Source organism: Convolutriloba macropyga, chromosome 5 (genome assembly GCF_964194025.1).
Source record: "Convolutriloba macropyga chromosome 5, txConMacr16.3, whole genome shotgun sequence".
NCBI classification, from domain to species: Eukaryota; Metazoa; Xenacoelomorpha; order Acoela; family Convolutidae; genus Convolutriloba; species Convolutriloba macropyga.
Window position 1 is genome coordinate 38,954,009 of NC_134472.1, and position 25,709 is coordinate 38,979,717.

Below are 25,709 nucleotides of genomic sequence, written 5' to 3' on the forward strand. Positions count from 1 at the left end.
TTCTTTTCTCACTTTCTTTTCTCACTTTCTTTTTTCACTTTCTTTTCTCACTTTCTTTTCTCACTTTCTTTTCTCACTTTCTTTTCTCACTTTCTTTTCTCACTTTCTCTTCTCACTTTCTTTTCTCACTTTCTTTTCTCACTTTCTTTTCTCACTTTCTTTTCTCACTTTCTTTTATCACTTTCTTTTTTCACTTTCTTTTTCACTTTCTTTTCTCACTTTCTTTTCTCACTTTCTTTTCTCACTTTTTTCACTTTATTTTCTCACTTTCTTTTCTCACTTTTTTTTTGCTCACTTTCTTTTCTCACTTTCTTATCTCACTTTCTTTTCTCACTTTCTTTTATCACTTTCTTTTTTCACTTTCTTTTCTCAATCACTTATCACTTTCTTTTCTCACTTTCTTTTCTCACTTTCTTTTCTCATTTTCTTTTATCACTTTCTTTTATCACTTTCTTTTTTCACTTTCTTTTCTCAATCACTTATCACTTTCTTTTCTCACTTTCTTTTCTCACTTTCTTTTCTCACTTTCTTTTCTCACTTTCTTTTCTCACTTTCTTTTCTCACTTTTTCTCACTTTCTTTTCTCACTTTCTTTTCTCACTTTCTTTTCTGAGCTTCTTTTCTCGCCTTCTTTTCTCACTTTCTTTTCTCGCTTTCTTTTCTCAATCACTTTTATCACTTTCTTTTCTCACTTTCTTTTTTCACTTTCTTTTCTCACTTTCTTTTCTCACTTTCTTTTCTCACTTTCTTTTCTCAGCTTCTTTTCTCAGCTTCTTTTCTCGCCTTCTTTTCTCACTTTCTTTTCTCGCTTTCTTTTCTCACTTTCTTTTCACTTTCTTTTCTCACTTTCTCTTCTCACTTTCTTTTCTCACTTTCTTTTCTCACTTTCTTTTCTCACTTTCTTTTCTCACTTTCTTTTCTCACTTTCTTTTCTCACTTTCTTTTCTCACTTTCTCTTCTCACTTTCTTTTCTCACTTTCTTTTCTCACTTTCTTTTCTCACTTTCTTTTCTCACTTTCTTTTCTCACTTTCTTTTATCACTTTCTTTTATCACTTTCTTTTTTCACTTTCTTTTCTCACTTTCTTTTCTCACTTTCTTTTCTCACTTTCTTTTCTCACTTTCTTTTCTCACTTTCTTTTCTCACTTTCTTTTCTCACTTTCTTTTCTCACTTTCTTTTCTAACTTTCTTTTCTCAGCTTCTTTTCTCGCCTTCTTTTCTCACTTTCTTTTCTCGCTTTCTTTTCTCAATCACTTTTATCACTTTCTTTTCTCACTTTCTTTTCTCACTTTCTTTTCTCACTTTCTTTTATCACTTTCTTTTTTCACTTTCTTTTTTCACTTTCTTTTCTCAATCACTTATCACTTTCTTTTCTCACTTTCTTTTCTCACTTTCTTTTCTCACTTTCTTTTCTCACTTTCTTTTCTCACTTTCTTTTCTCACTTTCTTTTCTCACTTTCTTTTCTCACTTTCTTTTCTCACTTTCTTTTCTCACTTTCTTTTCTCACTTTCTTTTTTCACTTTCTTTTCTCACTTTCTTTTCTCACTTTCTTTTCTCACTTTCTTTTCTCACTTTCTTTTCTCACTTTCTTTTCTCACTTTCTCTTCTCACTTTCTTTTCTCACTTTCTTTTCTCACTTTCTTTTCTCACTTTCTTTTCTCACTTTCTTTTCTCACTTTCTTTTCTCACTTTCTTTTATCACTTTCTTTTATCACTTTCTTTTATCACTTTCTTTTTTCACTTTCTTTTTCACTTTCTTTTCTCACTTTCTTTTCTCACTTTTTTCACTTTATTTTCTCACTTTCTTTTCTCACTTTTTTTTGCTCACTTTCTTTTCTCACTTTCTTATCTCACTTTCTTTTCTCACTTTCTTTTATCACTTTCTTTTTTCACTTTCTTTTCTCAATCACTTATCACTTTCTTTTCTCACTTTCTTTTCTCACTTTCTTTTCTCATTTTCTTTTATCACTTTCTTTTCTCACTTTCTTTTTTCACTTTCTTTTCTCAATCACTTATCACTTTCTTTTCTCACTTTCTTTTCTCACTTTCTTTTCTCACTTTCTTTTCTCACTTTCTTTTCTCACTTTCTTTTCTCACTTTCTTTTCTCACTTTTTTTTTCTCACTTTCTTTTCTGAGCTTCTTTTCTCGCCTTCTTTTCTCACTTTCTTTTCTCGCTTTCTTTTCTCAATCACTTTTATCACTTTCTTTTCTCACTTTCTTTTTTCACTTTCTTTTCTCACTTTCTTTTCTCACTTTCTTTTCTCACTTTCTTTTCTCAGCTTCTTTTCTCAGCTTCTTTTCTCGCCTTCTTTTCTCACTTTCTTTTCTCGCTTTCTTTTCTCACTTTCTTTTCACTTTCTTTTCTCAATCACTTTTATCACTTTCTTTTCTCACTTTCTTTTTTCACTTTCTTTTCTCACTTTCTTTTCTCACTTTCTTTTCTCACTTTCTTTTCTCACTTTTTTTTCTCACTTTCTTTTCTCACTTTCTTTTCTCACTTTCTTTTCTCACTTTCTTTTCTCACTTTCTTTTATCACTTTCTTTTATCACTTTCTTTTTTCACTTTCTTTTCTCACTTTCTTTTCTCACTTTCTTTTCTCACTTTCTTTTCTCACTTTCTTTTCTCACTTTCTTTTCTCACTTTCTTTTCTCACTTTCTTTTCTCACTTTCTTTTCTAACTTTCTTTTCTCAGCTTCTTTTCTCGCCTTCTTTTCTCACTTTCTTTTCTCGCTTTCTTTTCTCAATCACTTTTATCACTTTCTTTTCTCACTTTCTTTTCTCACTTTCTTTTCTCACTTTCTTTTATCACTTTCTTTTTTCACTTTCTTTTTTCACTTTCTTTTCTCAATCACTTATCACTTTCTTTTCTCACTTTCTTTTCTCACTTTCTTTTCTCACTTTCTTTTCTCACTTTCTTTTCTCACTTTCTTTTCTCACTTTCTTTTCTCACTTTCTTTTCTCACTTTCTTTTCTCACTTTCTTTTCTCACTTTCTTTTCTCACTTTCTTTTTTCACTTTCTTTTCTCACTTTCTTTTCTCACTTTCTTTTCTCACTTTCTTTTCTCACTTTCTTTTCTCACTTTCTTTTCTCACTTTCTCTTCTCACTTTCTTTTCTCACTTTCTTTTCTCACTTTCTTTTCTCACTTTCTTTTCTCACTTTCTTTTCTCACTTTCTTTTCTCACTTTCTTTTATCACTTTCTTTTATCACTTTCTTTTATCACTTTCTTTTTTCACTTTCTTTTTCACTTTCTTTTCTCACTTTCTTTTCTCACTTTTTTCACTTTATTTTCTCACTTTCTTTTCTCACTTTTTTTTGCTCACTTTCTTTTCTCACTTTCTTATCTCACTTTCTTTTCTCACTTTCTTTTATCACTTTCTTTTTTCACTTTCTTTTCTCAATCACTTATCACTTTCTTTTCTCACTTTCTTTTCTCACTTTCTTTTCTCATTTTCTTTTATCACTTTCTTTTCTCACTTTCTTTTTTCACTTTCTTTTCTCAATCACTTATCACTTTCTTTTCTCACTTTCTTTTCTCACTTTCTTTTCTCACTTTCTTTTCTCACTTTCTTTTCTCACTTTCTTTTCTCACTTTCTTTTCTCACTTTTTTTTTCTCACTTTCTTTTCTGAGCTTCTTTTCTCGCCTTCTTTTCTCACTTTCTTTTCTCGCTTTCTTTTCTCAATCACTTTTATCACTTTCTTTTCTCACTTTCTTTTTTCACTTTCTTTTCTCACTTTCTTTTCTCACTTTCTTTTCTCACTTTCTTTTCTCAGCTTCTTTTCTCAGCTTCTTTTCTCGCCTTCTTTTCTCACTTTCTTTTCTCGCTTTCTTTTCTCACTTTCTTTTCACTTTCTTTTCTCAATCACTTTTATCACTTTCTTTTCTCACTTTCTTTTTTCACTTTCTTTTCTCACTTTCTTTTCTCACTTTCTTTTCTCACTTTCTTTTCTCACTTTTTTTTCTCACTTTCTTTTCTCACTTTCTTTTCTCACTTTCTTTTCTCACTTTCTCTTCTCACTTTCTTTTCTCACTTTCTTTTCTCACTTTCTTTTCTCACTTTCTTTTCTCACTTTCTTTTCTCACTTTCTTTTATCACTTTCTTTTTTCACTTTCTTTTTCACTTTCTTTTCTCACTTTCTTTTCTCACTTTCTTTTCTCACTTTCTTTTCTCACTTTCTTTTCTCACTTTCTTTTCTCACTTTCTTTTCTCACTTTCTTTTCTCACTTTCTTTTCTCACTTTCTTTTCTCAGCTTCTTTTCTCGCCTTCTTTTCTCACTTTCTTTTCTCAATCACTTTTATCACTTTCTTTTCTCACTTTCTTTTTTCACTTTCTTTTCTCACTTTCTTTTCTCACTTTCTTTTCTCACTTTCTTTTCTCAGCTTCTTTTCTCAGCTTCTTTTCTCGCCTTCTTTTCTCACTTTCTTTTCTCGCTTTCTTTTCTCACTTTCTTTTCACTTTCTTTTCTCAATCACTTTTATCACTTTCTTTTCTCACTTTCTTTTTTCACTTTTTTTTCCTCACTTTCTTTTCTCACTTTCTTTTCTCACTTTCTTTTCTCACTTTCTTTTCTCACTTTCTTTTCTCACTTTCTTTTCTCACTTTCTTTTCTCACTTTCTTTTCTCACTTTCTCTTCTCACTTTCTTTTCTCACTTTCTTTTCTCACTTTCTTTTCTCACTTTCTTTTCTCACTTTCTTTTCTCACTTTCTTTTATCACTTTCTTTTTTCACTTTCTTTTTCACTTTCTTTTCTCACTTTCTTTTCTCACTTTCTTTTCTCACTTTTTTCACTTTATTTTCTCACTTTCTTTTCTCACTTTTTTTTGCTCACTTTCTTTTCTCACTTTCTTATCTCACTTTCTTTTCTCACTTTCTTTTATCACTTTCTTTTTTCACTTTCTTTTCTCAATCACTTATCACTTTCTTTTCTCACTTTCTTTTCTCACTTTCTTTTCTCATTTTCTTTTATCACTTTCTTTCATCACTTTCTTTTTTCACTTTCGTTTCTCAATCACTTATCAGTTTCTTTTCTCACTTTCTTTTCTCACTTTCTTTTCTCACTTTCTTTTCTCACTTTCTTTTCTCACTTTCTTTTCTCACTTTCTTTTCTCACTTTCTTTTCTCACTTTCTTTTCTCACTTTCTTTTCTCACTTTCTTTTCTCACTTTCTCTTCTCACTTTCTTTTCTCACTTTCTTTTCTCACTTTCTTTTCTCACTTTCTTTTATCACTGTCTTTTATCACTTTCTTTTTTCACTTTCTTTTTCACTTTCTTTTCTCACTTTATTTTCTCACTTTCTTTTCTCACTTTTTTTCTCATTTTCTTTTCTCACTTTCTTTTCTCAGCTTCTTTTCTCAGCTTCTTTTCTCGCCTTCTTTTCTCACTTTCTTTTCTCGCTTTCTTTTCTCAATGACTTTTATCACTTTCTTTTCTCACTTTCTTTTCTCACTTTCTTTTCTCACTTTCTTTTCTCACTTTCTTTTCTCACTTTCTTTTCTCAGCTTCTTTTCTCAGCTTCTTTTCTCGCCTTCTTTTCTCACTTTCTTTTCTCGCTTTCTTTTCTCACTTTCTTTTCACTTTCTTTTCTCAATCACTTTTATCACTTTCTTTTCTCACTTTCTTTTTTCACTTTCTTTTCTCACTTTCTTTTCTCACTTTCTTTTCTCACTTTTTTCACTTTATTTTCTCACTTTCTTTTCTCACTTTTTTATGCTCACTTTTTTCTCACTTTCTTTTCTCACTTTTTTATGCTCACTTTTTTCTCACTTTCTTTTCTCACTTTTCTCATTTTCTTTTTTCACTTTCTTTTCTCACTTTCTTTTCTCACTTTCTTTTCTCACTTTCTTTTCTCAGCTTCTTTTCTCAGCTTCTTTTCTCGCCTTCTTTTCTCACTTTCTTTTCTCGCTTTATTTTCTCACTTTCTTTTCTCACTTTTCTTGCTCACTTTTTTTCTCACTTTCTTTTCTCACTTTTTTTCTCCTTTTCTTTTCTCACTTTCTTTTCTCACTTTCTTTTCTCAGCTTCTTTTCTCAGCTTCTTTTCTCGCCTTCTTTTCTCACTTTCTTTTCTCACTTTTTTTCTCACTTTTTTTCTCACTTTCTTTTCTCACTTTCTTTTCTCACTTTCTTTTCTCACTTTCTTTTCTCACTTTCTTTTATCACTTTCTTTTATCACTTTCTTTTCTCACTTTCTTTTCTCACTTTCTTTTCTCACTTTCTTTTATCACTTTCTTTTATCACTTTCTTTTATCACTTTCTTTTCTCACTTTCTTTTTTCACTTTCTTTTCTCACTTTGTTTTCTCAATCACTTTTATCTTTTTCTTTTCTCACTTTCTTTTTTCACTTTCTTTTTTCATTTTCTTACTTTTTTTCTCATTTTTTCTCACTTTCTCTTCTCACTTTTTCTCACTTTCTCTTCTCACTTTCTTTTCTCACTTTCTTTCCTCACTATCTTTTCTCACTTTCTTTTCTCATTTTTTCTTAACTTCTCTTCTCACTTTTTCTCACTTTCTCCTCTCACTTTCTTTTCTCACTTTTTTTCTCACTTTCTTTTCTCACTTTCTTTTCTCACTTTCTTTTCTCACTTTCTTTTCTCACTTTCTTTTATCACTTTCTTTTCTCACTTTCTTTTTTCACTTTCTTTTCTCACTTTCTTTTCTCAATCACTTTTATCACTTTCTTTTCTCACTTTCTTTTTTCACTTTCTTTTTTCATTTTCTTTTCTCACTTTCTTTTCTCATTTTTTCTCACTTTCTCTTCTCACTTTTTCTCACTTTCTTTTCTCACTTTCTTTTCTCACTTTTTTTCCTCACTATCTTTTCTCACTTTCTTTTCTCATTTTTGCTCACTTTCTCTTCTCACTTTTTCTCATTTTCTCTTCTCACTTTCTTTTCTCACTTTCTTTTCTCACTTTCTTTTCTCACTTTTTTCACTTTGTTTTCTCACTTTCTTTTCTCACTTTCTTTTCTCACTTTCTTTTCTCACTTTTTTCTCATTTTCTTTTCTCACTTTCTTTTCTCACTTTCTTTTCTCAATTTCTTTTCTCACTTTCTTTTCTCAGCTTCTTTTCTCGCCTTCTTTTCTCACTTTCTTTTCTCGCTTTCTTTTCTCACTTTCTTTTCTCACTTTTTTTCACTTTCTTTTCTCACTTTCTTTTCTCACTTTTTTCCTCACTTTCTTCTTCCTTTTTCTTTTCTCACTTTTTTTATCACTTTCTTTCCTCACTATCTTTTCTCACTTTCTTTTCTCATTTTTTCTCACTTTCTCTTCTCACTTTTTCTCACTTTCTCTTCTCACTTTCTTTTCTCACTTTCTTTTCTCACTTTCCTTTCTCACTTTCTAGCACGAATTTAAGATTACGTCGTATGTGACGACGTCATCTACTGTAACAGATTGTTAATGTTCACCTCCAATTATGATGGAGGTAGATTGGCCAAGTCCTTGACTTGGATACGTTTGGACTTTTCATCTCCAGCTTTCGCGCTCCCAGTTGGTCGGCACTTGCAGCACATGTAATCCCCTCGGGGCTTTCAGCTGTAAGTGCCGCAGCTCTTTTGAGTATGGGGGAGATGAATCGTTCATTCGTGTTTGGGTGTTGGACTTGGAATTTATAGGTAATTTGGGAGTATAAAATGTGATCTCGAATTCTCATTCGCTCTTCGCCTGTTTTACCGCAATTGTAGATTAATGTTTTATATGAGTTGCGCTCTGCCAATATGTAGAAGTTCGTTATCTGTACAAGTCTTAGCGGTACTTAATTATGCAAGATAGCTCAGCCAATTAAGTCTTTATTAAAAAAAATTGATGTTACTTGGGGTAATACACTAAGCCAAACACATCGGTAACGTAACGGACTACCTCTGGCTGTTGAACGATGGGCATGGCTCACAGCCCGAGCTGGAACGAAAAAATCTCAATTTTAAATCTATTCTTTTAAATGATTTTCCTGCTATGCTTTTGCGGGCCTGCTAGTTACAATTATTTAGATCAAATATAAAATTTATTTTTATAAAAATAAAGTAAGCAAAACGAAGCCTATTGGACTTGGAAATGATAGGAAACGGGGTCATCAGATCGGCTTTTCAGCCTACCCGACCAGGACATTGAATTTTTAAATAAAAATAAACAATTAAAAATATGCTTGGTTTTTCACGTGTCCGAAATATTTCGTATAAAGCGTCATGAACTTCACCACAAAGGCACCTCTATTTTATAATCCTGTAGCGTGCAGGAAAAAGGGGATTATTTCCACGTTTTCAGTGCCCGAATACACGATCCAGCAGCATATGATTATCTACTAATGTACTATGGTTTAGTTTATGATAAAAATGAACAAGTTTCGAGACACTATACCTTAATATCTCCAGGTACCTGATTGCACTTGAGCATTGTAGAGCTTTGTGACACGTTATTTTACTGAACAAGACTCATTTTTACGGCATGAAAAAAAGGGCGTATTGAGAGCTCTTGGTTCCAGAGTGAGGCTGAAAAGCAAACATTTCTTTAAGAAAACAATCTGAGTGTAGATTCTGTTTTGATTGTAGTCCGATTTTGAGCAGCTCATAGACGTAGCTCATACGGAGTAAGTAATTTATTTTCCCAAAATTGATAAATTTCAATATCCCTTTCTGTAGTACTTAAAGGGGCATTAGTAACTACTGCAACCATATAATAATACAACCTATTGAATGATAGGCTTCACATTAGTGTTATAGTAGTCGAGAAGCTGTTTGCGGGGAACAAATGGCGCAAATTAGACACAATTGCACATTGCTTTCCGAGTCTCTGTTTAACATAATCGACATGCGATTGAAATAAGACCTCTATGCAAAAACTTAAATACTTGCAAATTATAAGGCTATCAATTTTGCTACTATACAGCACAAATGTCCCGTTGGAAGCACTTTAAAAGTCTAGATGATAGGTTTTTCTCGTAATTAGGACTAGTTTGTTAGCAACCGTCCACGATTCGATATTGGATCGATGTCAGAGCAATTGATTGCAGCGATATTTATATCATCAGCAAAAACTTTATTTACAGCGCTGAAAATTTTTGGCACATTCATATAAATTATGAAGAGAATTGAACCCTGGGGCACATTGTACACAATTTTTACCAGTTGTAATATACAACATTTTATTCAACTCATTCTACAACTGAGATTAAAACGGAAGCAATTATGTCCACAAACGCGAACTCGATACTTGTCTATTTTTTCAGCAAAATGTCGCAATCAATGGTGTCAAAAGCTTTTTTGAGATTAAGGAAGAAGCTTGATATCATGACTGGTATTTTATCCAGTCTTTTTTTCTCAGTAAACCCACATTTATGAATTGGAATTACCGTAACTTTTGACAATTTAACCGGAAACACTCCCTGAGAAGTTGAACAGTTTATAGTTGTTGATAGATATTGGGCAATTACTTCGGAGGATATTTTCAATGTGTTATCATCCCCAGCTGAGAAGTTATTTAAACCGCTGATTATCTCAATGATTTTTGTTGACTTCTCAATAAATTGCAACTCTCTCTGACTTGCTCCTCCTCCTCCTTTAGAGGTTCGGTTTTTAACAAGGCATTGGTTGTACCCGCTTGCGAGGTAGCATTTTCCGTCATCATTGGCGTTACGGCAAGTTTCAGTTCAGCATTGAAAATCTGTTGAGGACTCAGGGCTGAGCACTAATGCTTCCAGGTCATTTACGTGTTTTAAGCGATCTGATAAGAAACAATGTTTTTACGTAAAGATAAATCATGATTTCTAACAAATTTGTTTATCAACGAAGGCTTGATATAATTGTTGCGGGCGATATTCTTCGGCTGATACTTCTTGTCCGCTTCTTCTAATATCCCTTTCTCTTCATCAAGCTCCTCATCAATCTGTTCGGAGTTTTCGCTGGTTTATAGCCTTCAGGATTGCAGGTACTATCAATTTGACCTTATTTCCGGCAAGCGAGTCAGCTTCAGTAGCTTCCTCCACTGGTGATAGAATGGAGTCCAGATAACGTTTCTTGTTGGAATTATTTCACATGATGAGAGTATATGGCTTTCGTGTTAGCGTTAGCATAGATTTTGAAAAAGGGATTTGTGGAATGGGACCATACTTTGTGGGCATTGTATTTGCTGAAGCATGATGTACTCCGTGTTGAAGTTTCAGAAAGTCTGCGAAGTCTTCGGGGAATGGATTTTACTGGGCTTCGGATTGGGGTACTGTTTTTTAAAGAAAAGATATGCAACTTCTTAGTAATTGTTTTGATGCCCTTTTCCTTAGCGTTGGGTCACAGTTGTCTGTCACAGCGGGGCTGGCTTTCTTCAATAAAAATTTTTCCACCTTAGGAATTCTTGAAGTTTTTGAGCCACCTTCTGCTGCTCCATGCAATATCTCGGTGATGATGGTGTATAAACGTGACGATTATCGGACCCAGTGGTTTGTTATGTAGAGGGTGACAGACTGTTTTAACGAATTCATTGATGTTCATTTGCAAAAAAAAGATTTTCATCCCAGTTCTTCATGAGGGATAACACGGTTGCTACGGGGTTTTTTTTTGGTTTCAACATTTGTAAATTTGAGACAAAACTTGCGAGAAATGCCTTCAAGCTCCACCACTCTGCTTGAGAGGGAATACAAATCGCTGGTGTGTTGAATTAAGTTTTTATAGCTGCGAAGCTGTAAGCTGAACGTAGCTATATTGCGGTGCTCTTGGTTTTTTACAATTCAAGAATTTGAATTGTATTGGGGCGCTGTCTTTTTTTTAAGATCTGTTCACACATTTTCATGATTTTTCAAGTCAAAATTGAGTGGTGATTTTGGTCATGCCGAAACAGGAAATGGAGCGAAAAAGCGAGTGGTTTTGCGGCGTGAAATTTTTTCGCTCTAAATTTTAAGTAGAGTGAGAAAACGGTGTTTGAACAAAAATTCGCTTTCTCGCTAGTGGTTTTTTTGTTCACATGCGGCAATTTCACATGCGGCAGTTTTTCGGATCGGATTTTTTTCTAAGCGGTTTTCCCAATCCATTAATAGTTCATTCTGGGCCTAGTTTTTTGTTTGAACCAAATATCTATTTCTCGCTCTATGGTTTTTTGTTCACATGCGGCAGTTTGACATTGATTTTCTTTCTTTTTTTAAAAATTTTATGAACTGATTTTTTAAAGTGGTTTTCTCAATTCACTCATAGTCTGTTCTTAGACTAATTGTTTGTCTAGTCAATGAAAATTCTTTGAATTGTACTTCAGGACTTGTCCTGTTATGTTTTTTTTGTTTCGTCGTCTGACGCTCTTTTTTCGTTTTACATTTGTTCACACCTCAATGCTGAAAAGTCAAGTTTTCTGAATGACTTCTTCCTCTCAATAACTGCTTTTGCGCGCGTGAAGTCATTTCTCTTTCTCTTTGGCAAAAGTTTTTTGCGTGATTAGATTTTGATCACAAGTGACTTACCTCACTCAATAAAATGACTTTTGCACTTTAAAATTTAAGTTTATTTTGAATTAGTTTAAGGTCAAAAGAACCCATATGTGTACTAAGGGTCACTAATGAAAAGGCTTCTGCGCAATGAATTTTAACAAGCTTTATTAATTTATCGCTGAATGTTTTTCACCTAGTTTTTTGCGCGGCATCTTTTTTTTCCAATTTAGATCTGTACCTGTTTCTATCTCTAGTATATGGCACGCACGTCTATTTTTTCGCAGCTATTCCGGCAATCTGCCGGCTATGTTCTTTCTTTCTGCCCTGATTGCTTTGGAGCTCCTTTATGATGATTGATTGTTGATTCATTCCAGAATAAAAATTTACATCAAAACGCCAGAAGTTTAGCAGGAAAACATCTGCTGTTGAATGAACTCATTCAGGACATTGGTTAACAATCACAGTTTTTAAATCTGTGATGCTAAAATCAAAAACAACAAAAAAAATTTTTTGACAAAAAAAACTTCAGCCATAGCATTCCAAAATTTTATTGAAAATTCAGACTGGAGACACTTTTACGGTGCAGTGACAGGAGATATGATGCTATTAGAATTTCAAAGAATTATTGAAAGGGCATTAGCACTACATGCTCCAATTAAAGCCTGTTATATTAGAACAGATAAACCAAAATTTTTGCTTCAAGAAAAATGGCTATGTGAGGAAACAATAAGACAGTTTTCAAGAATTAGCGATGATGAAATTAAAAACGATTTAATTCGTCAAAAAGAAAAACAACTTCTTTCATGTTTTATGGAGTTAAACAGTGAAAAAGCCAGATGGAAGTTCATTCAAGAGCTTCGTAATAAAGAAAAGACTCAACCAAGAATTTAATCTTTATTAAACAGTTTTGGTGATAAGATAACAAAGCCCATGGAAATAGCAAATCTTCTAAATTACAGATTTTCCACTCTGGGAGAGTTCATTGGCTTGCAACAAAAAAACAACATTCCTCCTAAAACTGCATCAGACAAATGTGCTCATAGATTTATGGAATACAAGTAAACCAGTCGGTCCTTCAAAATACCAGCTTGGGCAATAAAAGATGCTAAAGCAGCGCTAGCGGAACCACTATGTTACCTCATTAATCATTTCATTACAGGAGGAAAATTTCCATAAGATTTTCAAAAAGCTTGCGTAACTCCACTCTTCAAAAAAGGGAATCCCGAAGACCCACTCAATTATAGACCTATTTCTGTCACTTCTGCTTTGTCAAAAATTTTTGAAAAGGCGTTCAGTTCACAAATCACAAGTTTCCTAGAAAGGGAGCAATTACTGTCTGCTAGTTAATTTGGTTATAGAAAACAAATTTCAACAATTGATGCTATCCTGAAATCGACAGAACAAATAAGATTAGAACTCAACAAGAAAAAAAATGTTACAGCGGCTTTTATAGATCTTTCAAAGGCTTTTGATTCTATCAACCTCAAAATACTGTTACGGAGACTTGAAAATATAGTTTTTGACGAACATGGTAACAATTTAATAGAGAATTATTTGAGTGAAAGAACGCAGAGAGTTGTTCTGAATGGAATTGAATCAGATAGGATAAATTTGAAAAGAGTTCCACAAGGTACTATTTTAGGACCTCTCTTATTTAACATTTACGTCAACGATTTAGCAAAGATTGTAGAAAAGGATTGCACGGTCGTCCAGTACGCAGACGACACTTTTCTTTTTACATAGGACACTGATGAAATATCGTCTAAAACAAAACTTGAACATAACATCTCAAAAAATTATTGACTTTTTTGCAAAATCCCAGTTAGTAGTGAACAAACAAAAATCAGTATATATTGTGTTCAGCACCAGGAAGAGGTTAACAAATACTGTTCTGAATGTCGACAATGAAAGAATAGCAGAATCAAATAGTGTGAAGTATTTGGCGTAATTATTGATAGCAAACTAAAATTTGATGGAGAAGTGGAAAAAGATTCTTCAAAGAATGGCTTGTGGAATAAAAGTTTTGAATACACTAAGTAAAAGTTTACCAGAGAAAACGAAAGTCTTATTACTTAATGCAATAGTAATAAGTCATCTACATTATTCCGCTCTAATTCTGATAGGGTTGCAAAAGTCATTACTGACAACTTTAGGAAAACAACTGAATTGGGGAATAAAATCCATTTTTAATAGGAGAAAATACGATCGGTCTGCAGATCTCAAACTTCGCAACAAAATACTACCAGTTTCTTTTCTCTTGAAATACCGTTGCTCAAAATATTTTTTTCGCTTACTCAGCAACGATCTTCCAGAATATAAAATTGAATCTCTCTCTACCATAAGAATAAAACAACATGACAGGTCAAAAAAAGTAATGTTCGATATAAGAAAGAACAATAAGTTTTTAACTGATTCTGTTATTGCACAAGCCATTCCAATTTATAATAGTCTGCCTTCTAATATTAGACTGAAAACAACATCAATGATTTTATAATTTTACATAATGTTATATTCTTAACTTTACATTGCCTCTTTTACCATTTGCTTTTTTTACTTATGTGTACCAGAGGAAATTAACAATGTTTCTTTTTCTCATCGTTGTCATTAGGACAGGGACAGCTTCCTTTAGTGCTTTGATTTCACTGATGTAATTTTATTCTGGCGCTATTATCAGCCATTATTAGTTCACTTTCAACTATTCATGTTACCAACCTGAAAAACTTTGATGAACTTACTAAATAGAATCTCTACTTAATAAATTTATCACAAGAATTGGGCTATGAGACTTCAGATCTATGCGGCTATTTTCTGGCAATCTGCCAGCTATGTTTGATTTTTAGGTTCTTCAAAAATATCAATTCTAATCAGTGTAATTCTTGAAGCATTATAGAGCACTCATTTTTTAATCAATGTTGCTGTTCGTGTTTCAGTCGAGGTGGTGGTGGAGGTGCCGGTGGTCCCATGCCGGCTTCAGTTGCAGCTCCACAGCCCTCCATGGGACAAGGTGCTCCCCGAATTACTACACCAGTCCTGCCTAATAAAGGTAGGTTGCCATAGCTATCATTTCAATCGAAGGCATAGGTTGCAGTGAGGTCAATTACGTCTATGTGAGTGCTGACCTAAAGTTTGCGTTCTTTGGAAATTGGCAGTCGGTTTTATAAACATGGAAGTGGAAGACTACTACATTCATAGTTTCAGCTGATGAGTTAGGGATCGTTTTATTCAAAAATATCGATCTCAATTAACATCTTGCTGAAAAACGTCTTTCTTGAAATGAAGGCTACTTGCAAAGAATTGGTACAAGTGATATTAATTTTTTAAAAAATTAAATTAAAAATTACAGTTGTGGGTGCAAATAATATGCGGCAAATAATTTGGAGGGAGGGGGTCATAAACGGAAAAGATCCAATGATTTTAAGTAAGGATGTTACCCTTCAAAACTAGCCCCTTTTCACAGAATGTTCCATCATACGTCGCAAGTTCACTAAAAATGAGAGGAAAAACTTCATTATCCAAAAACAACTTGAAGGACTGAATTTCTATGGACCAATTTTCATTACAATCTTCATTACAGTCGATATACTTTTACTCGATTTAAACCATACGCATTGTCATTTGATTGGCGAACAATTGATGCTCTATAAGAATAATCAAATGCAAAAATTTTGAAAGTTTTGAAACAGAGATTAGAGGAAAAACTCGATAAAAAATTTTTGAAGCAATTTGCTTTTTGGAGCTTTTTTTGGATAGAGTGCTTTCTAATGTAAAAAATTCTATTGTAGTTTTCCCAAAGTTCAATTTGAAATAATTTAACAATTTATAAACCATATGCGTTGTCATCTATTTCGCAATATTGAAATTGTATACGCAAAAATGTTCAAAAAGAATCAATTGCAAAATGTTAACCTGCTGAAACAAAGACCTAAGTAGAAACATCAAAAAAATAATTTTTAGCTTCAAGTAGCAAAAACAACATTTTTTTTGAAAAACTCACCAATTAAAACATGCAAACATGCTGGGGAAAGATCTTCATGGTTAGTTGGAGAATCCAGGGAAATTAAAGAATAAATAAATGTTACACTTTAAATGATTAATTCGTTTTTCTCCGGTTTTGGTGAATTTTTTCAGGAGCTACTTCGCATAATAAAAAATCGTCAAAGAAAAGGAACAATTGAACATTCGAGTTTAAGGTTGTATTGTTTAATTGTTTGGCAAGAATTTTTGCTTTAGGTGATTTCAAAATAAAGATCAAAGTATTTCAAAATTTTTTATTTCAATGCCTCGTCCAAAAACTAAATTAAGTTCACGAATTCACCAATATCTAACCGAAATTTTGTATCATTCGGGCAATGTAACGGCTGCTCTCCTTGTGTTTCACAAAGAAAGTTTTACCCCGCCCAGTTCGTTCTGAGTGGTTACAAAATCTGTCCGGATACTTCGTTTATGCAGTTTGCTTTTGTAGCTGTATATCCGATCTGCTCTCCTTACTGTTGCATTAATTACTTTAGCTAACTTAGTTTCGGATTTTTTTTGTCAATTGAACTGGGTCTACAGATCACACAATACGGGATCTCTATATGTTTACCAGTTCAATCGTTTTGATGAAACAAATCAAAGGCAAAATTTTATGCCTGAGAAATGTTATGAAAAATTGGTTTCTAACTTAATCCTAGGTGTGTGCGTGTTGCGATTTTCGCAGAATACTCACGAGTTGAAGATTGAAAATCAGGACACAGAAAATTGAATTCACTGTTCGAGACGTTTTCGATACAAGACACAATATTATATAGAATATTGCTCAAGACAAATTTTGGTATCAAGATACAGTAACAATTAAACAATAATACTGCTCAAGAGTTTAGTTTTGGCAAGACGCAGTAACAAATATACTGCTCAAGACTTTTATTTCAACAATTTTATTGCTGTGTTTATGTGCTAGCCCGAGTTGCTAGGCTGACAAGAATTGAATTTGTGGGTTCTTATTTTTGTTCAGTTTGTTAACAATTTTTCTGCTTACGTGGCATACTCGGCTGTTTTTGATTTGCTATACACAGTTTTCTCGCTAAGGGGATGGATAATCTGGATAGAAATAGTACACAGTAATAGTTTTCATCCCACGCATTTATTTGGATCTGTTTTGAATCTGCGCTGAATTTTTACTTCCTACGCAATTGTTATTCCTTAAGCTCAGCTGGGGCCCTGTTTTCTTTCGTGAAAACATCATCGCCAGTTGGCAGTACTGGAGCGAGCTTCACTATTGGCCTCTTGTAGTATCCATCTTTCGTTCGGATTTTAGCTGATCGAATCACTCCGTCGGAACCTTCAAAGGTTTCAGTTATTCGACATAGATTGTAATAACCACGTGTGTCACTGTCTTCCACTAACCACACAAGATCATCCTGCTGAAGACTTCTCTCCGTTGTGGTCTGCCATATCTTTCGACTGTTCAACGTTGTCAGGTACTCTTTTCGGAAGCTGTCCCAGATGAGGTCTGCGTAAGCTTGTGTTTGTTGGAAAAGCTTTCTGTGATCAACAAATTGCTCGGCACCTGATGGATACGGTAAGAAAAGGTTCTTGTTGCCAATCAGGAAATGGTTTGGAGTAATAGCTTCTAAATCGATAGCATCAGAACTGACCGGTGTCAGTGGTCTAGCATCCAGTTTCTGTTCAACAAGACACATCGTGGTTGACAGAACGTCCTTCGTGACTGATCGATTGCCCAGCAATGCGTACATTGCCTTCTTCCAACTCCTAACAAGTGTTTCCAACAGTCCTCCAAAGTGTGGTGCTGCAGGTGGGTTGAACTTCCATCTGATACCCTGTTGAATCAGATGTTCTTCAATTTGCTCCTTGTTCCATGATGCTATTTACTCTGCCAATTCTTTTTCAGCTCCAACGAAGTTTATCACGTTATCATTAATCATTTTGACCGGATTGCCTCTTCGAGCAATGAATCGCATAATTGCGTTCAGACCACTATCGGTGTCTAGTTTTGGTGCAATCTCAATATGTACCGCTCGTACAATAAGGCATGTGAATAGACAGCACCAACGCTTTTCGTTTCTTCGACCAATCTTTACTGTGAATGGTCGGAAATAGTCTACGCTCACATAGGAGAAAACTGTTGATGCGACTAATCGTTCTTCAGGTAGATCTGCCATTACTGGTGCCTTTGTTTGGGCTCTTCCCTTTCGACATCTAATGCATTTGTTTTTGAGTGATCTCAAAGCATTTCGTATGCCTAGGATCCAGAGTATCTGCTGAACTATGTTTCTGACATGTTCAGTACCTTCGTGATGACTATTCTCATGTTCTTTTCGCAAGAATAATTCAACTACATGGTGCTTTAAATGTAACAGTGTTGGTTGCTTAGTTTCGAAGTTCAATTGACTTTTACCTATTCTGCCTTGGGCACGAATAAGTCCTTGCTGGTCAATGAATGGTGAAAACTGGAAGGTTTTGCTGTTTTTTGGAATTTCCTTATCAGCCTTGAGGGATTTCCTCTCTTCAGCTAACTGTTCTTGCTGCATTAGTCTGAACATGCTTGCTTGTGCACCCTCTCTTTCTTCAACACTTAGTGTTTTTGTTGCCGGTTTGTGTTTTCTAAATACGCGCTGTACGTATGCCATTGTATTTACAAGTCGATTGAAATTGCTGAATCGTTCCCACTGAATCATCAGCTTCTTCTCCTCAACCTTTGCTGAGAAGACCATTTGATCGTTTTGTTCGTCTGAAGCAAATGTTAAATTCACCTGTTCAGTCCTTTCGTTCTCTGTTTGCTTCAACCTGGCCGGCCCAGTGAGGCATTCGCTTCTCTTAATTTCGTCAACATTGATCGCGCGTGTACCGATGTCAGCTGGATTGTTGATACCACGCACTTGATTCCACTGTGAAATATTAATTGTATACAAAATCTCAGCTACTCTGTTTGCAACAAACACCTGTTGCTTACGGTGGGAGCTGTGAATCAGTGCAGAACAGTAGTGGAGTCTGTCCAAAAGTTAGAAATGTGAATCGTCGATTCGTGTTCCTTCACTATCTGTTCTTTAAGCTTCACCACCATCACAGCTGCTTGTAGTTCCAAGCGTGGTATGGAAAGGTGTTGCATCGGTGCGACTCTGCACTTTCCGATTACAAATGCTAAGTCTGCTGAGTATTCTTTGGGCTGTGAACGTAAGTATGCCACTGTGCACATTGTGTCTTCAGATGCGTCTGCAAACACAAGTTCCCATTTGTCCTTGGCTTCGCTGAAGTTTCTTCTATCAATCCTGGTGTCTGCTACTTCTGGAAGCTGAACTTTCCACTTCAGAAACTTCTTCGTTAGGTCCTAATGAGTTGTCACAATGTTTTGATCCACATTGTCACAATGTGGATCGTTGTCACAACTTCTTCGTTAGGTCCTAATGAGTTGTCACAATGTTTTGATCCACATTTTCACAATGTTTTGAATCACATTTTTGATCCAGATGCTCTTGAGGAGTCGTCTCATATGAACACTGAGTGTTGCAAACAGTCCAAGAAGATCAAACACTGAAGAAACTAGAGATAAGGTCTTCCCTTGGTTGATTGGGGTCTCAACTTCTTTGCTTGCACCTCTACAAACCTGTAGACTATCGTCGGTAACCGTCCAATGAAGCCCAAGCATGGATGAACCTTCCTTGCTGGGTTCTACTTCAACCTGCTTTGTGGTGCTGATTGATCTTAATTCCACTGGGATTGCGTTTGTTACCACGTCGCTGTTGGAGATCCACTTCTTCAGTTCAAATCCATGTTTTTAGAGAAGAGGTTGCAGTTGTTTGAAAACCTTGATTGCTTCATCAGGTGTTTCGACTGACTTGATGAAATCCTCCATGTAGAAGTTGTTTTGGATTGTTTTTTGCTGCAATTGGGAACTCGTCCTCGTTATCGATCGCTACTCGCTTCAGAGCGTAATTGGCACATGTTGGTGAACGCTTCGCTCCGAAAACATGACGTTGATACTGGTAAATTTGCACAGGTTCGTTCTTTCTTGGTCGCCACAGGAATCTCAAGCAGCCTTTATCTCGTTCAGGAACTTGCACTTGCAGAAACATTGATTCAATATCTGAGGTTAGGGCTATTGGTCCCTCTCGAAATCTGAATATTTTTCTAATCAATCCGTGTAATATCCGATCCGGCTAATAGCTTGTCATTTAGGCAAACATCGTTGTACTTGGCTGCAGCGCTGCAAACACGACGAACTTTACCCGGTTTGTTTGGGTTTTGTACTGGATGGTTCGTTAAATACCATTCCTCTCCGAAAGTGCCTCTGACTTCCGATTTGTTCAGGATCTTCACAAATCTTTTTTCAACATCTGCATCATTTGGCTGTTGATACATTTCTTTCAAATTGGGGTACTTTTGTAGTCTTCGTTCTAATGAGTAGAGCTGACCAAGGGCAGAGCCGTAGTTGTTCTGAAGATTGGGCTCTGGTTCACTCCAGAGCATGCCTACTTCATACCGCTCGACTGTAAATTTTGTCTTGCTCTCTAGAAGCTTCTGACATTGCTGCTCTTTCTTTGATTGACTCACATTTATTTTGGAAGCATAAGTTTATAAGTCCCAACATGATTGGATATTTTCTGCCACTTTCACATCTTCCGTGGAGGCGAAATGACAAACATTTTGACTTTTCTTGCCTTTCATGGGACCACTGACTACCCATCCTAATTCTGTTAAGACGGCGAAAGGCGCACGTCTTGTTCCAATCTTATAGTCTAATGGACGATGAGTTTCGTAGGCATCTTGTCCAAGTACGATGCCTACTTCCATCAGGTTGAATGTTCTGTTAGTGAGAACCTTCAGGTGTCTGAAGTTGTTCTTCAGTTCCTTATAATCGTATGTCGTGTTTCCCAACAAGATTGATGGGTGTGCAAACGCTTGAATCGAATGCACTTTTGAATGTAGTCCCTTTATTGTGATGGGAACCTTCTCTGTCCTCAAATCTTGCGTCCCATGTATGCCAGCAATGTTCAAGGTAACGCCCGTGCCTTTCGCTTGTAGTTGATCCTTGACACTTTGATCGATGGTTGATACTGTTGACCCACTATCGAGGAAAGCGTATGTAGTCAGCCTGTTACCACCGCTCTGAACCGATACCGGAACTATTTGAAGAAAACTAGTAACTTGGTTGTTGCTGCGCTTACTATTACTTCGTGACTATCGTCCATTTGGTTTTCTGAGTGTAGCAGTATGTTGTGCTTTTTGGTACATCTCATTATACCGCACGGGTGATATTTACAATATTTGATTGCATGCCCTTTCCCAAGACATGCATAACATGAGCGTTCTTTTCTCACTGCTGCATAGCGGTCGGTGACATTCATATTCCTAAATATTGGACAGTTCCACATTTTATGAGTGCCATCCGCTAGTGGACAGTTGTTGGTTTGCATTTGCTTCGTTTCGTTCGCATTTGAACTCGCACTAACAATTGACAATTTTAAGAATCGTTTTTCCTTGTTACCTTTTGAATCTTCCTTACGTTCGCTCTTGATTGATGGCATTCCTTCATGGACAAAAGCCATTTGAGCTTACCACTTTTCAAGGAGAATGAGGTCGGTTCTATCTTCTTGGCACTCGTCAACGAAGAAGAACCACTTTTCTTTCGAGTTTGGAGGCAGTTTTTCAATTGCCACTTGCAGTGTTGAACTTGAACGCAGGTCGCCCTCATAATTGTATTGCTTCAGTACATTTACTAGGTCGCTGATTGTTATCGAGTAAATAATTATAGCCGTTGAGTCGTGCATTCGAATTGGTTGTTGTTTGCGCAATGTGTTGAGCTGAGCGTCGACATTTTTGTAAGGTCGCCCAAACTTCCGTCCCAGGATTTCCCACGCTTGAGCGTAAAATTCCCGAATAGCCCTTTACTGATATAACTGACTTTGCTTTACCTGTCAACAAGATTTTCAAGTGGCTCATTTTCTCTGAGTCAGGTATATCGCGATGGTGAACGTTGCGTTGAACATATTCCACCACTACGGCCACTCTAGGGGGTTTCCGTCAAATGAACTCAACTTCAGCTTTGGTAGTTGACTACTACTCATTGGTTTATTACGCTTAAACTTGTCTTGTTCGCGGGCTGAGCTGGCACGCTCTCCGCTTGGTGACCGTTACTTTAGTACACCTTCTCGATTGAAGCTTACCCTGGGATAATTGTTGTCAGTCCTGGTTTTCGCACGCTCGAGACTATAATCGTGCAAGTTAGAGAATTTATCCGAGTTATCGAGCCAACCGGAAACATCTTTGTTTTTCGGGGTTTCTCAGTTGAATGGTGATCTACTGCGAATACTAGGGGCTGCACTAACATCAGAATCTGATGCTCTTGCGTCAAGAGCTTCTTTCTCGTATTCCAGTTTCAGTTCACCTTCTTCTTCAAAAAGTTGCATCTCCATTTCAAGCTCTTTCCTTTTCAATTCGAATTCAGTTTTCTTCAACCTCATTTTTGAAGCAAAGTCTTTCTCTAGAGCCGCAAGTTTTTGTGCCGTTTTAGCTAGTTTATCAGAGGAGGCCTTTGAATTGTTGTCCCTCTTTGTGTTTCCTTTTTCAACAGATCGTTGAGAAACTCCTACAACAGACTGTGAAGTTTTAGTGGCAGTTGGTTCTGCATCTCTGTCAATTGTACGGTTTGATTCTGTTGATCCGTCATGTTTGTTTCTCCGTAAATGTATGGTAACCAATTTGCGTTTAATGTTTGTAAGAAATTTAGTCGTTCGGCTTCGTAACGTTCAAACAATTCGGGATCACGAAGAATATTTGCTTGCTTCCGAAGAAGAATTCAAAGAGAGTCGTCAAGCTTCAGTAGCTGTTGATAAATGGTCTTGAGCTTTTTTGATCTATCGTTGTTTCTGATTAGCTCCTGGCCCTCCTTAGTTTTCACTTCGAGTTGTTCTTGACAGTTGCTAATCTGTCTATGCAAAATGTCTTGACTCTGTGACAGAGTCACTTCGTTTGTACTTTGGGACTGCAGCTTGAATGAGAATTGTTAATTTAGGATTTTCGTATTGAAAATCGCGGAATTCTTAAGATTTCCGTACTTTTGTTCATTTGCTTTAATTAAACCTTGCTATTCGACTTCTAATGCCTTTTGCCTAATTGGCTTTGCGTCGTTGAATTGCCTGTTGAGTTTTTCTTCTATTCGTTGATGCCTTTGGCACTTCACTTGTTGAGTTGGACAGCAGTTTTTATATCACTGTCTGGGTTGGCGGGCCGAATGTAACAGCTGCTCTCCTTGTGTTTCACAAAGAAAGTTTTACCCCGCCCAGTTCGTTCTGAGTGGTTACAAAATCTGTCCGGATACTTCGTTTATGCAGTTTGCTTTTGTAGTTGTATATCCGATCTGCTCTCCTTACTGTTGCATTAATTACTTTAGCTAACTTAGTTTCGGATTTTTTTGTCAATTGAACTGGGTCTACAGATCACACAATACGGGATCTCTATACGTTTACCAGTTCAATCGTTTTGATGAAACAAATCAAAGGCAAAATTTTATGCCTGAGAAAGGTTATGAAAAATTGGTTTCTAACTTAATCCTAGGTGTGTGCGTGTTGCGATTTTCGCAGAATACTCACGAGTTGAAGATTGAAAATCAGGACACAGAAAATTGAATTCACTGTTCGAGACGTTTTCGATACAAGACACAATATTATATAGAATATTGCTCAAGACAAATTTTGGTATCAAGATACAGTAACAATTAAACAATAATACTGCTCAAGAGTTTAGTTTTGGCAAGACGCAGTAACAAATATACTGCTCAAGACTTTTATTTCAACAATTTTATTGCTGTGTTTATGTGCTAGCCCGAGTTGCTAGGCTGACAAGAATTGAATTTGTGGGTTCTTGTTTTTGTTCAGTTTGTTAACAATTTTTCTGCTTACGTGGCATACTCGGCTGTTTTTGATTTGCTATACACAGTTTTCTCGCTAAGGGGATGGATAATCTGGATAGAAATAGAACACAGTAATAGTTTTCATCCCACGCATTTATTTGGATCTGTTTTGAATCTGCGCTGAATTTTTACTTCCTACGCAATTTTGTTATTCCTTAAGCCCAGCTCCAACAGTCAAACTTTATAAAGTGCATCCTGTGTAAGACAGGAATTTTCACGTCACCTAAAAACTCAAGAAAAGCAGCAGATAGTGTCGAAAGAGAAAATAGTGTCGGAAATAATAGGTGCAAAATTTTAGATAGTAGGACAAATTTAAATAATAATTGAAAGTTAAATTTTTTAATACTATATTTTTGACATCTTTTTTTTAATTTTAAAGATTAAACATTGAACCTTAGAAGAAATTTTTCATTAATTCAAGCTGTTCATCAGTGGGAGCCGGTTGGAGAGGATAATTTGGTGAGTCAATTTAAACAAGTCCGGACAATCATTTGAAGATGAAGCTGAAAAAGATAAATAGTTTTGCGTGTTTCTCAATCAATATTTTTCTAACTAATTAGTGAGCGTGATTTGACGTAAGTCCTTGCAAAATTTATCAGAGAAGTTTTCCTTCTCTACAAAAAATTTACGCAATTAATTGTTTCTCGTAATTAATTTTAAAACGTACGGAATACTCTTGTACCATTTCCATTGACTGACACTGGACGCTAACTTCATAGCTTGAAATTGAAAGGCTTTTAAGGAATCAAGTCAATTAACAGACTATGGAGGTACAACAAAATAACAAAATGTTTCACTGCTTTTTCGAACAATTTTCTGATGCTCTTGTTTAAAGAATCACTTTTTCACTCACTTCTGAAATATTTATATCATATTAATTTTAAAAAAAACGTATGTAGTTTCTATGATTAGCGTAGGTTTTTTCGGAATTTCACAGAAAATAGGACAGATTTTTTCTGATTCATGAAATGGTTCATCTTGGTTTCTCTTGGCTCAAACTGTATTTACACTGATATTCCTTCCTGTACGTTTCTAGTCAGTTAGTCTGCTTCATATTCGGAAGTGATCAGCATAAGATTATTTCAATTGTTCAAAATTCTAGAGCAGCCAATAAAATGAGAAATTTTTATTCAACTTTTTCTCATTTGCAGAAATATTTCAATCGGTCCAGTTTCATCCTTTTGAGTGCAGTTTTAAGTGAGCCAATTCAATTAAGGTAACAAGTGTTATATTTTAGGTTAAAGCGTTAGCTCAATGAAAAAAGGGTTATGTTATTAATAGCCGCCAAGCGATAGCTGAGGCTATTATTGGCCGTCTCTTGGTTTTTAATAGCCGCGTCATCAATTCTAGGCGGCTATTATAGCGCTCCTAATTTTTCTTACAATTCTAAGAGTTTGAATTGTATTGGGGCGCTGTCTTTTTTTTAAGATCTGTTCACACATTTTTATGATTTTTGAAGTCAAATTGGAGCAGTGATTTTGGTCACGCCGAAACAGGAAATGGAGCAAGATCGAGTGGTTTTGCGGCGTGAAATTTTTTTGCTCTAATTTTAAAGTAGAGTGAGAAAACGGTGTTTGAACAAAAATTCGGTTTCTCGGTAGTGGTTTTTTGTTCACATACGGCAATTTCACTCTGATTTTTGCTGTTTTTTCGATTTTTGGATCGGATTTTTTTCTAAATGGTTTTCGCAATCCATTCACAGCTCATTCTAGGCCTAGTTTTTTGTTTGAATTAAATATTTATTATTCGCTGGTGGTTTTTTTGTTCACATGCGGCATTTTGACATTGATTTTCTGTTTATTTCTTCATTTTTTGTTCTGATTTTTTTAAAATGGTTTTCTGAATTCACTCATAGTCCATTCTAGGTCTAATTTTTCTGTTTAGTCAATTAAAATTCTTTGAATTGTACGTCAGGACATGTCCTGCTATGTTTTTTTACTTCGTCTAACAGATTTTTGTTTCGTCTTACCATTACTTCTTGGAATTGACTTTTTGAGTGACTTACCTCACTCAAAAAAATGACTTCTGAGCTCACTTACGAAACTTTAAATTTTATGAACATTTACTTATTAAAAGTCAATAGTGTGCATCTAAGTAGTGCCAAATATATGCCCTAATTCTTGAATATTCGAGTCTTGAGTTTTTGATTTCGAATATTAATTTTGGGATCTTTTCCGTTTGTGCCTCCCCCAAATATTGTACGTGCATCTGGGGGGTGCAATTAATATGCGCTCACTAAGCTGAGGGGGCACGAACGGAAAAGATCCTAATTTTCAAAAGCCATATTAGGGCTTTCTCTCTATAGAGCTTATGTGTCTCATCAAAATGACAGTCCGAAGCTAACCCAAAAAGTCTAGTGGTCTATTAAAGGACTGGTGGTCGATCTCTATTTGTTTCTAT

The 25,709-nt window shown here is 35.3% G+C and overlaps 1 protein-coding gene across 2 annotated transcripts in view; it reads left to right on the forward strand.

Moving 5' to 3' along the window:
• The window catches only part of LOC142339385 (kinesin heavy chain-like), a 147,624-nt gene that overhangs the window by 113,580 nt on the left and 8,335 nt on the right, over positions 1-25,709 (forward strand). For both annotated transcript variants that reach the window (XM_075389394.1, XM_075389395.1), the window contains one exon: positions 14,332-14,444. In XM_075389394.1, the coding sequence (XP_075245509.1) occupies positions 14,332-14,444 (113 nt within the window). The remainder of the gene's footprint in view (positions 1-14,331; positions 14,445-25,709) is intronic.